The sequence below is a fragment of the Montipora capricornis genome, chromosome 14 (assembly GCF_036669925.1).
Source record: "Montipora capricornis isolate CH-2021 chromosome 14, ASM3666992v2, whole genome shotgun sequence".
Lineage (NCBI taxonomy): Eukaryota > Metazoa > Cnidaria > Anthozoa > Scleractinia > Acroporidae > Montipora > Montipora capricornis.
This window is the reverse complement of record NC_090896.1, coordinates 160,001-172,500: the sequence shown is the minus strand read 5'-3', so window position 1 is coordinate 172,500 and position 12,500 is coordinate 160,001. Positions and strand designations below refer to the sequence as shown.

The 12,500-nt window shown below is 38.7% G+C and overlaps 2 protein-coding genes and 1 long non-coding RNA gene across 5 annotated transcripts in view; 1 reads left to right on the top strand and 2 right to left on the bottom strand.

Moving 5' to 3' along the window:
• Positions 1–5,031, bottom strand: part of LOC138033138 (glutamate--cysteine ligase catalytic subunit-like) — a 22,149-nt gene extending 17,118 nt beyond the window's left edge. The window contains exons 1-3 of one of the 2 annotated variants that reach the window (XM_068880904.1): positions 4,894–5,031; positions 4,342–4,502; positions 1,110–1,219 (exon numbers count right to left, since the gene is read on the bottom strand). In XM_068880904.1, the coding sequence (XP_068737005.1) occupies positions 1,110–1,219; positions 4,342–4,491 (260 nt within the window). In that variant the 5' untranslated portion in view covers positions 4,492–4,502; positions 4,894–5,031. Of the gene's footprint in view, positions 1–1,109; positions 1,220–4,341; positions 4,503–4,600; positions 4,740–4,893 lie in introns of those variants that run through there. The other variant, XM_068880905.1, reaches the window with a different exon arrangement.
• Positions 4,637–12,500, top strand: part of LOC138033140 (exosome complex component MTR3-like) — a 19,719-nt gene continuing 11,855 nt past the window's right edge. Inside the window, exons 1-3 of one of the 2 annotated variants that reach the window (XM_068880908.1) lie at positions 4,637–4,824; positions 5,345–5,444; positions 11,661–11,718. In XM_068880908.1, the coding sequence (XP_068737009.1) occupies positions 4,760–4,824; positions 5,345–5,444; positions 11,661–11,718 (223 nt within the window). In that variant the 5' untranslated portion in view covers positions 4,637–4,759. Of the gene's footprint in view, positions 4,825–5,003; positions 5,063–5,344; positions 5,445–11,660; positions 11,719–12,500 lie in introns of those variants that run through there. The other variant, XM_068880909.1, reaches the window with a different exon arrangement.
• LOC138033143 (uncharacterized) overlaps positions 11,415–12,500 on the bottom strand; it is a 12,451-nt gene continuing 11,365 nt past the window's right edge. Inside the window, exon 3 of the long non-coding RNA XR_011128577.1 lies at positions 11,415–11,534. This is a non-coding gene — a long non-coding RNA (uncharacterized lncRNA). The remainder of the gene's footprint in view (positions 11,535–12,500) is intronic.

Sequence of the window (12,500 nt, the reverse complement as noted above, 5' to 3'; positions counted from 1 at the left end):
TCCTAGGCAGGTGGTAGACTCCACCAGATTGATAAGGCCTGTGCTAAAATAGAGAGGGGACAGAGGTCCCATAAATGCACATTTTCTCATATCATTGCCTCAGTTTTGATTGGGTAGATGGTTAGATGATTCCTAGTGCTCCACACGAGTATTTGCTTCAAAGTTTTGTTTAGTGATTGACAAGACATGGTCAACACTTGGACCAATGCAATAAAACCGTTGTATCATCTGCATACAGTTTACTGGTAAATATCTCCAGAATCAACATGATCAGGGAGGTCATTAAACATATATGGTGTATAATCTGGGGCCAAGAAGTGAGCCCTGAGGGACACCATAGAATACATGTACACGTAGGTAGCCAGAGGTAGACTTTGCAGTTACATGTATTTACCTCAGTGAACTGGTGTCTATTAGACAAATAGCTCAAGAGCTATTCGTGAAGAGATCCTGATATTCCAATACCATGTGCATGTAATGTATATGATAGTATATGTCGTGAGCAACAGTAATGAAAGCTTTTTGAAAATCTATGAAGACTGCTCCAACTGAAAGACCATTGTCAATGGCTGTCTTCCACCTTTCAGTCATTGAAGTCAGCATTCCTTCAGTTGAAAGTCATTTGGTAAATCCCCATTGTTTACTGCCCTTTGTGTCGCAACTGTGCAGGTGGGTGTCAATTATGCTGCATATCTGACTTTCAACGAGCTTGCTGGGTAAACTCAATAGTGAAATTGGCCTATAATTTGATACTTCTGCTGGATTTCCTGTTTTAAAAATTGCATTGACTTAAGTAATCTTCGAGGGACTAGGAAATCTGGAAAGAACCATATTGTTAGATAAATTAAAACTGTTAGGATACCCTCTAAAGGAGATGTACATGTAGTCCTGCAATAGCTAGGCTTCTTGGATATTCCAGGGAAGTATACAAAATCTTACCAGGGATTTGATGTTTGTTACATGGTGATCAAAATTTCATGAAGTGCACATTTGGTAGACAAAACATTTAAAACTTTCATGCAAGCACTCTGAGGCCTTTTCCTCTCATGCACTTCCACATGCACAGTATTAATTTATCACAGTAACTGTAGTAGAACTAATTATTTCACCTGGGGTTTTTCAACTCCTCAAGTTGCAAGACATCTAGTACCTCCTTGGCCTTTAAGTTGTTATAAACTTTCTTGTTTTCATGGTCAAATTTTATCAAAGTGTACTCCACCTACAATGATTTAAACGTTCATTTTAAGCAATGTTATGAGCTGAAATAATTAAGTGTAAATAAAAAGTATAATCATTAAAATTTTCATCCTTCTGCCATCATGTCAACTTTCTAGTTACAATGTAGCAAAACTCTATAATTTTTTGCACCCTAATTCCTCCCCACCCCATGCCATATGATAAGTGTCTAAATTCTGATGTCCAATTTACGCTCATCAAAAAAAAAAACAAATGAGTTGTAGATTTACGAACAGCACTAAAAGGTGGAATCCAGAAGCTGAATCTAAAATCTGGAATCTGGAAACCAGAAACCAGAAATCAGAATTATCTACAATTTGTGAGAATTTATTTTTAATGATTATGTACGTGGTCAAGTTGCGTAAAAGTAATAATGTTTGAAAATTATTACATAAACAAAGTTGTGCTTTACCGTCTTTGTTTATGTTCTAGCTATTACCACAGCCTCCAAAATAAGAAATTATAAATGGGCTATGTCACATTATGTTGGGGGATGTTTAGGGGAAATCTTGAGTTAATCACGAGTTTACAATGTAAACTCGAAAATGGTAATTTGGAATTCCTTTACTGATAAAATTATCGTCAGATCACACACATGAAGATTCTGAGCAAAAGCGACCTTTATCCAGGCAATTTGCCGTAATTAAACTTGAAAAGCACCTGGCCGATTTTTTTTCGAGATAACCCAAATGCAATCCATTTCAATCTTGTTCATTTGTGTCCATTCTTGCTTCTCAGTTGGCTGTTGTTTACATGTAGAACAGTCTTTTCTTTTGCTGTAAGTATTTTTTGTATGTTGTTTAACAGTTTTAAGTGGTTATTGCAATGTTTCGTTCTACCTTTTGGGCATTTTGGGTGTCATGAAATTACATCATTTGGAAGCCCACAGTATGTTCAAACTGAGAAAACATAGTGGAAAAACTTTCTAACCTAAGCAATACATAAATGTATTATCGACCTTGAAGCGTAATATTCATCTGCTTCTTGGCGGAATCTTCAAAACTTGCTTGTTTCCAGCCTATTCATTGATAGTGGGACGTCTCGAAAGAACTTAACTTCAATAAACAATGTAAATTTTTCATATTTACTGTATGTTCTTCTTCAACCTATAATTGACAGCTTCAGTCACGCCCTGTCACCTATGCCACACATCCTCCGGGCATCTTTTTCCTTTAAAAGAGGCATTTTTTGTACTAACGAAGGTGAAGGAACAAAGAAAATGAATTAAACAAGTTTTAAGTTTCCTTTATTGTAATGTGGACTGACTCAGCTTGATGATGCCAACACCATGCTTATTAATCTTGTATCCAGAATAACAAGGTCAGAACCATTTTACAGTTTATATTTCCTCAGAGTTAAAATTAATACTCGAGTGTCGGGATTATAGCAGAGCCTACAAGGAGCGGGTAAGTTGTTGTAATTCTTGCGAATTGTGGATAATTCGGTTACTGGATTCCGGTTTCCAGATTATGGATTTCTGGGTTCTAGATTCTGGATAATTTCCCACTTTTAGTGCTGCTGCAGTTTTACTTGCGGGAGGTGTCACCTCAAAAAGATAAAAGAGAGAATGTCTAAGGTAGAAAATGCCATGCAAATACGGAGTACAGTGTAAGTCACACATGTCGATGTAATAATATTAATATGGAAGAGAGATCTTTATGGGTGTGTGAGCAATACCTGCCATATAATAATATTATTGTAATAGACCAATTTCGATATTATATTAAAATTCAGTCTCAAACAAAAGACATCATCTCGAGGCTCTGGGGAATAAATATAAGGATTTGTATGACTTTATTCCCCAGAGCCTCGAGATGATGTCTTTTGTTTAGGACTGAATTTTAATATATTGAAATTGGTCTATTCAGTGTACACTGAAATTTTGTTAAAACAACCACCCATGGGATATTAGTTGTCATTTTAAAAGGGTAGTAAATTCAATCTTAATGGTTGAACACACTTTTAAAATGACTTTAAGCCCATGTTACTTCAATCTTTTTTCCAGTTGTAATTGCCAGTAAGATAATTTGCAAGTAATATTGCAACTGCAGAATAATGCATTTAAATGAAGATGAGTAATAAAGAAAAATATATTGATTTCTTTCAGTTCATTGTTATGCAAAGATTACAAATTACAACTTTTGTATTTTAATATAGACTTGCAAACAAGTTGACTTATGGACACAAGTGCGAGCAAGCGAAGCCACAAAAACAGAATCTGAGAAAGTCTAATTTTGTATCTGAATTTAACTAATAGTAATTAAACAAAGCCTTGAACTGTATCAGGAGTTAATGGGTATATGCACAGTATGTGACCAAATTCCCACATTTCTGTTGACTGTGGTGTTTGTTAATTTATAAATGTACATATTATCCTTTTCTACCTCACAGAGAAAACAAAAGTGGGTTAGTGCATGCAATACCACAAGAAATTAAAGCTTTGAGGAGCTCTTACTCAGATAACATTAGAGATAATTAAAGCAAAAAAGAAATAATCCATTTGGGTGGAATACATGGCAATGCACTGGCTTTCCCATAATAAATTATGTTCTAATAGCCAGTGGATATACTTTACTTCTTTTTATTTGTTATGGTCCAATTACCACCTTATTAAATCTTTTTTCAGTGTCATGAAGACATGACTCAGCAGTAATTCCAGTGGGAATTAAGGTCATTAAGTAATCTACCAATTTTATTAATTGAAAATACAAGACCAAAAATATGTACTACTATGGACTGTTATTCTCTCAGCTGGGAAGCAAGAAGTTGGCTTTTCAACAAACTTACTCTAAATTGGAGCTTTGGAAAAAAATCATTTCTGCACAAATTTAATGGCCTGCCATAACTCATATGGTAATAAGGAAGAGTTCTTTCAAAAGATAATGCACTTTGTAATTAAAAATTTCAACTAATAAGACTGCAAGTCCAAGAGACTCAATTCAAGGAGATAACTGAAAGGTAAAATACAAAATGTACAAACTAAAAACTCCAAAATGTGGGAGAACGACAAATTAGAGTGCTTTGTAATAAAATAAAATAATGACCTCCTTTACATGCAAAATGGATCTATTTATTAAAACCGATTGCAAAATATACACAACTTACTTCATCTCCCCACTTTAAGCAATCGTTTTCTCGATCCTTAAGCTTTTTGTAGATGTGAATGAACTGCAATATGCCATGCTTACGAACGTGATCGGCGTGTTGCTTCGTTTCTGACCAAGACAAAGGCGATCCAAGTGAAAGAAGACCCATGTCGCCTTGAGCTGCAAAGACAGCAAAATAACTGAGAGAGATATCAGGTATACCTGCTTATAAAGGTATCCACAGTAACACCTCAACGATCAACGTTTGCGGAACTGACTTCAGCTGAGTTATGCAAAGGGTAGCCAAGCGCAAGGTCTACAGCTTCCAAGCTTGAATAGCAGCTGTTTGTTTATTTTTGCTGATAATCACAAAACGTCAGGACTGGCTCAAAGTATTCGCCAATCACGCTTAAATGTAAGGGCGGAGACGTCGACAAATGTTTTTGCGTGAGATGGGATCATCAACAATTTGGCTAATGACGGGACAATCACATGCATACAGGTATTCAATTCAACGGGCAAAACTAATATCACTGGTTGACGTAATTTGTACACATAATGAAAACCTTACCGAATGATAAGCAACGAAGGGTAAATCAACTCTAAGTCTTGACCATCAGAGTTTCTGCATGCATGTACATCGCAGAAGCAAACATAGTACCAGCGTTAATTCTTGGAAACCGACATGACTGAAGTATGGAATTTGGTGACCCGGCCTTGTCACGCAATCTCCCAATGGCGTGAGTCGCAGCTCCTGGCTGATAACATGTTGTCAAATTTGAAATAAACTTTAATTATATAAGTGACAGCTACATAAACAAGTTCGAACCACACTATTTATTTCCTGTTAAATACATTGTACACAAAGTTCGAGCAAACGAGAGCAATTTGGGTACCCACTGTAGACTGGCCCAGGTTGCTCGCTAGAATCACGGTTAGCGGTTAGGCCTCTATTGCCCGCTAACCAGGCTTCGAGCAACCGGCCCCTGCTGGTTGTAACGCCTGGCAAAAATTGTTTTTAGCAACTTCTTCGACATGCCTGTCGACAATAAAAGAATTGTGGGCCCTGAAGTCACAAGACCAGTCGTTATGGGAGAGCAAAAACGTCGTTGCAAGCCTCTGGTAAGTACATGGTGACCAATAGTAATACTCTTATGAAATGCTAATGTGTAATAAACGGTAAACAATAGTTGTCGGCGTGTGTGTTGAAAGCAGTTACAGTAACTAGCGTAGAGAAAATAATAAACTGGAATTAAGTGAGTTTCTGTTTTCAATTAAGAAAAGTGGAATTTTAACGTGTATTTGGGGTTATGTACAAAAGAAATATCTTAAAGGAATGATTAAAACGAAGGAAACCAAGTGTTTTACAACCCATCGAAAAGGTTCAAACCAAATGAACTAAACGAACCAAACCATAGTTCGAACAATTTGGACGCTAGGCGAAACGATAAATTTATTTTTGGCGCGATGGTTAAAAAATTTAATGCAAAAACTAGAAGTGTAACGTTAGTTCTGCCACCACAACTCTAAAAGTACTCATTGCCTGTGGATGAAAGTTTCCCAGGGTATTGTCCATTACTAATGTGCACCTAAATTTTCAAGCCTCTTTGGCCATATTGTGAGAAAAAGAAAATATTTACACAACATCTCAATCACGTCCACTGCTGTTTTTTTCGCTGATTTTGAAGTGCGGGTTTTTTCTTTTGTTCTTAATTGAAAACAGAAAGATATTTTGAAGCTTATTCCTTTTACCAGCTAAATGCACGTGAAAATGAAATTACTTTCAATCTCTGTTTTCAGAGTATAGGTACCTTGCTATCTTAACATCAAGCGCTTAATTTAGCATTACATATTTTGTAACAACCTTGAACACCAATAACATGCGCATTAGGGCAAACATGGGATAAAATTTATCCCATGTTCTGTGTTTCAGCTTCATGTACACTATACCTTTTGTACCAGTTGGACTGCATCTCATCTTGACTGTACTTCCCTCTGACTTTTTTCCCAAAATATTAAAGGGGACAGTAACTGTTTTTTTTTTTCAGCGATTACCAGTCACAAATTGCACCCCTCAACTACTTTTTTTGTTTCTCAAAACTGAATTTGAGTGGACGTCAATCAAATGTTTCCATTAGGAAATGCCGCCAAGTGAACAGGACTATATTGGGCAAGATTTCCACACAGGTCCCTACTTCATTATGCATACACTCCTTTGCTTCAAGAAAACAATAGCGATAACAATAGACGTCCTTTGGGACTGTGGCGCTTTGTTCTTTCTTTTTAGAGGTTTTTTCTCTAAGTCTATATGGACTTAAAAAAAGTCGGTCGAACTTCTGTCTGAAATACGGAAAATCGAACAGTTTTTCCTGCAATTTCGGCACTTTTCCTGCAATTTTACCCATCTTTCAGTTTTAGAAAAGCGCAAGAAGTGGAGTTTCAAGCAATCGTTGTAATAGGGTTCAGATTTGCAAACATAACAAACAAACCAAATAAAAGTACTGTCATAAGAAATTTAATGGCTACCTGCTCTTTTTATCGTGAAATTGTTCTTCCTGTCTGCTTACAAATTCGCCAAGACACTGCAAAGTGTATATTTTCTTCCTTTCCTGTATTTAGGATCACGAACGGTGCAATATTTAGAGGGATTTTGCGATTTATCGCTCTTTGTAGAGATCGGCAATATGCTCAATGATACTTCCAAGTAAATAGCTTTGGTAGAGATCCATGGATGTTCCCCTATGAGGTATACTTCGTTTCACTCCCCATCATGTCTTTTCAATGCCCTGCTGTGGGCTCGTTTGTCTGGGTCAACGAAGTTTAGGCGATGGTTAACTGCGGTGAGATGATGTTAGCCCTTGTGTTAGCCCATGTCCATGCCTATTACTATAGCCAGCTTGCCTACTACTCAAAAACATTTTGACTGGGCTGGGCTTGTGAAAACGTTGGGGGAAATAATGGCTTGTAGTTATACACAAAATGCATGACAATTCGTATTCTAATACCTACGGTTTGCAAAGAGGAATTGACTTTTCTTTGCAATCGGAAGTAATTGGCTCTTTTACTATTTTGCTCCTTTTGCACCACAGTCTTGTTTGCTTTCCCAAAACGTTTAGGGAACTGTTCTCTTACATATATTTTTCAAAGAATGGTCCCTCTAGTTTATCATATGGGTCAAATCCGATCGCTTCTTTGTTGTGGCTAATATACAATACTAATGAGCAGCTTGACAACTTCCCTTTTAAGGCCTTGGACAGCCTCTTTCTTCATCCTAAAGAACATCTCTTGAGAGCGTTCATAAAAAAGGTTGCTGTTTATTCATCGTGGTGAAGTACAATATTAATAAAGTATTCTCCTTTGTCTCACGATGTGGTCACTTGTGATGTATATTGCGACATTTCCACTGCATACTGCTAGTCTTCATCAGGTGATGAGGTCGACTGGTTACGCGTCAACCTTTTAATAGGCAGGGTGCTCCGCTGTGATTGGTTGGTTTTCAGCAGCTGTGATTGGTGCATTTCGATCCTCGCTGTTTCGGTGTGTTGTTCCTTCGGCGGTCTGCTATCATGCGGTTCTCCTATTGTTGTGTTTCTTGATCGTGGGCATCCATGCTTCCGGAATTATTTTCTTTCCTCTATCCCTGTTGATGTTGTTAGGGTGAAGTCTCATGTGAATCACCTCTTTGACCCTGCGTGTGTACCAACGAGGATTACGATCAATTAACTTTACTTCATTCCAAAGTGGGTTGTGTCCGGTGTTGTTAGTGTGTTCTGAAACGGCGGAGGTCTGGGTACGGGCAAGTCGGATGTCTCGCTCATGTTCTTTGATTCTATCTTGCATGGGTCTTCCAGTCTCGCTGATGTAGACTTTGCCGCATTCACAGGGAGTCCTGTAAACCAGGCCATCTTGTCTAATCGGCTAGACAGCGTCTTGCGGTCATACTAGATGTGATCTTAAGGTAGTCTCCGACTTGAAAACAACGTGTATGCCTTGTTGCTGTAGGCAGCGGCGAAGTTGTTTGGATACACTGTAGGCCTTTGACATAAATCGCAGTAGACTTATACTTGATCGTGGGCTCAGCATTGCTACTCGGTTTCCTGGTCTTGGTGATTTTCTGCAAGAAAGAAAGAGGGCAACCATTAATTAGAGACAAGAACAGAAGACAGGTGCTTCTCCTAGTTGGAGATAATAGAGGGTTTTCTTACAAGACGTTTGGCGCGCTCATAGAGGCACTTGACAATGCCGCATTTTACTGATTGCGGGTGGTGGGATCAGTGTGCATAGGCTTTCTGTCTACGCTAGTGGTGAGGCGGCCATCTGAAACTGTCGTGTCAAGGAAAGCGAGTTTGTAGTCGTTCTCTGTCTCCATGGTGAAGCGAATGGAAGGCTGCTGGTTTTTCAGATGCTGTAAGAAGCTATCAATGTTTCCACGATCCAGGATGGTGAAAGTGGCGTCAACGTAGCGTTTCCAGATCCTAGGTTTGTAGGCCGAACTAGTTGTTGCCTGTTGTTCCAAACTCTCCACGCATTAGTTAGCAATAACACCGGAGACTGGGCTTCCCATGGCTGCTCCTTCTAATTGTTCGTAAAGTGATCCGTTATACTGGAAGTATGTGGATCTCAATACGAAATTCAGGAGGTCAGCGATCTGAGCAGGTGTTAGTGTCGTGCGGTCCGCAAGGCTGGGGTCACCCTCTAGTTTCTGTAGCGCGGTTTGTACGGCGGCGTCAATAGGAACATTGGTAAACAGCGACTCTACATCGAAAGACACCATGATTTCATTGTCTAGGACAGTCTTGCTAACCCTAACCCTAACCTTAAGGTTTATTATCTTCTTATATGCTCTTAAAGCGTCGTCAAAATGCAGCCCTTCTATATACCATTTCCAGTTCCAGTATTGTTTTTTTCTTCATTTGGGTTAATTAACTCTCATTGTGAATAGAATACCATGATGACATGCCTATGGCTGATATATTTTTCTTTTTTTACTTACAGAACTCATACATACATGCATTTCATGTTTTGGACGCAGGGCAAAATGAGAGCTTGTCTTTCATACTTGTGATTGTAGTTAGTTCAAGAGCCAAATGTTCTCAACAATTTTGTCCAAGATTGTTTGGTACATGTTGTGAAATACATAAATGCAAAAACATGATATCTTCACATGTGAAAAGATCACTGTTGCTATGGTTACATATAAACATCATGCCTTTAAATGCCTTTTGTGAAATGATTTAGTATTTCATTGGTGTTTAATATAATTTTATCATAAATAGAATTATATTACAGTACATGGCTGCTTGGAGATACAAAATTTCTCTTCTCGTGTTGACAAATATTTCACTCGTTCGCTGCGCTCGCTCATGAATTGTTTTTCAACATATTAAAATACAATAAAAAACGTTCTCTGGCTAAAAATTTTCAAAAAGAATATAAGCTTTCGGCTGTCGATCTACAGCCTTCCACGGATAAAACGTTGAATGTAAATTAGTGTTAATGCTTTGGTGCGCAATAAAAGACAATACACACAACTTGGGCGTAAACGAGGGGCAGGGAATGTACTGGCAAGGCTCGGATAAAACCCACCGCCGGTATGGACCACCGGATGAGGGGCCTCGGCAACTAGCCGAGGGGGTGCCTCATGCCTGTATTGCAAGGCGGGCATAGTTGCTGGCATAATGTCCTGGGGCCAAGTTAACCCAGTCCAGCAGAGTAACAATATGCCCCCTCCCTAACGGGGCTTCAGCACAGGGCTGAAGGGGTGCCGCAGGCAGCAATTCCCCGCCCATATTTTATTAAGAACTATTGAATAGGTTACAGAAGCTCATAAGGAAAAAATAAAATAGAATACAAGAGAACCAGAAAGCAAACAGGGCGGGAGGGAGGGATGAAATTGCTCAACGGAAAAAACAGAACTAGTTGAGCTTTGGAAATGTCAAACTGAGAAGGCTCGCATGGCGGGATGAATGAAATAGCCAAATAAGGTAGTCACGTGATGGGAAGTCACGCTCTCCTCCCAGGCGCTGCCCAGTATTTGCTTACCAGCATTAACATCTATTTTATTCTAAAATATCATAAATATATACAGAAAAGGCGAGATAAAAATGATAAAAAGAACAGAGTAAAGGTATGAAAATCATTCTCGAGTTATAGACAAAGGCTCTTTTCGTGTTAGGAAAACTCTAGAGGCCTGGCACACCTCTTCTACCAAGCATGCTGACAATAACTTTACGCCGATTCCTAATCAGTATAAAATTCTTTTTAAACAATAGCCACCATTTTTCATACCTTTACTCTGTTCTTTTTATCATTTTTATCTCGCCTTTTCTGTATATATTTCACTAATTTACATTCAACGTTTTATCCGTGGAAGGCTGTAGATCGACAGCCGAAAGCTTATATTCTTTTTGAAAATTTTTAGCCAGAGAACGTTTTTTATTGTATTTTAATATGCCTAATCCTGGCTGCGCTTCAATTTTTAATTGTTTTTCAACACTCGAAGAGAAATTTCGCTATGTAATACCCTCTATATATCAGAGTGTGAGCAATAAATAATATCATTGCAGTGCAGGATTGGCGCAATGGCACGTTGCCTTGGTTATACACAATGTACCCTGGCACCGAATGTATATGTAAAAATGCTTTCTTGGTTGACTTGGATGCTGTGGTTGGTACAATGTACATGTAATTGTCTTCTGACACCTTAAAAATGTCTTTCTTTACTGAGGAATTGGCATCACTCAAGTGTTCTTTTATATGGTCATGAGTAAATCATGTAGTACTTCCGCTTTGTGTGTGTGTGTACAGTGCTCTGCCCGCAGGCAGGTCCTTCCTTATAGTTTTGGCTCTATAGTTTGTCTCTGTACTGATTCATATTAGCAACGGCTCCTCATTCTGTCCAGCACTCCAGGTTTGGGTCTCCCAAGAAGCCTCCTTTCGCTCCACTCTCCCCTCAATCACTAGCGGGAAAAGATCACCATGACGCAGTGTACAATTGTACATGTATGTCCTTGCCAGGCTCTCTGTCTGCTATTAATGATAATAATTATTATTTACATATCAAGCAAAGTAACTCATCATTACTCACTTTGTTGTACCAAGAGATGTTCCGGGCTTTTCTCCAAAGTCACATCTCGCAGCTCTCCAACTTCCGAATGTCTTCCTTCCTGAAAGACCACGACTCAGCTGAATACTTTTGTTAGCAGTTGTTTCCTATCAGAGAAAGCATAAAGAACAACACAAACGTCTAAGTATTATATTAAAGTAAACTGGAATGTGCTCTTTTACATGTAAGGTCGGCTGTCAGGAATTTCCTATTATTTTACCCTCTTTTTGCAGATTAGTGGTGACAGCCTGCGACAAGATGGACGAAAAATGGACGAGCTTCGTTCTGTGTGTGAGTTGGTTTTAAAAAAATGTTTTAAGTAATATTAAAAAAAAACAAGCAGCAGTGTTTTATAGGGTTTAAAAACACGAGGCATACATGTACACTGTAGCTGTAGCTGAGTGTTTTTAGACCTCCTGATAAAGCTTCAAAAACATCCCACAAAAAGGTTGTCTCTCGGGAGTCTGAACAAAGGTTCAGCTTGTGAGGGGAAGATACAGTTGTATTAGGCAGCTCAGCATTCAAGGAAAATAAGTGAATCTTATAAGCAGTATGGTAATTTTAAAAGCATGTTTTTTTTCCTTCAGTCCTTTCTTTGTTGCGGTCAATGGTTGAAGAAGGTTGGTTAAAAATGCTGCATATATTAAGAGAAAGTTCAGAGAACTGAAAACTGCCAATGAAGGAAAAGCCTTGTTGGAAAAAATCCTTTCCAAAGTCAACACGATAATTTTATGTCATAGCCTGCGAACACAGACGTATTTCCGGCTGTCACTGGTTCCGCCGAAACCGTTCCGTTCCGTTCCGTTCCGTTCCGTTCCGTTCCGTTCCGTTCCGTTCCGTTCCGGCGGAACCAGTGACAGCCGGAAATACGTCTGTGTTCGCAGGCTAGATATGTCACAAATGGTCTTGTAATATTTACACACAGTGGCAAAATGCAAGACTGAACAAACAAGGAGCCAACAAAGAGGCAGGGTTCGATGTGGAATGGGACAAAATCCAAAGTCTAGATACAAACATTCAATTTGTTAACATGACAGTAGAGTCGTTGAATTTTTGGCTGACAGAATTAATTT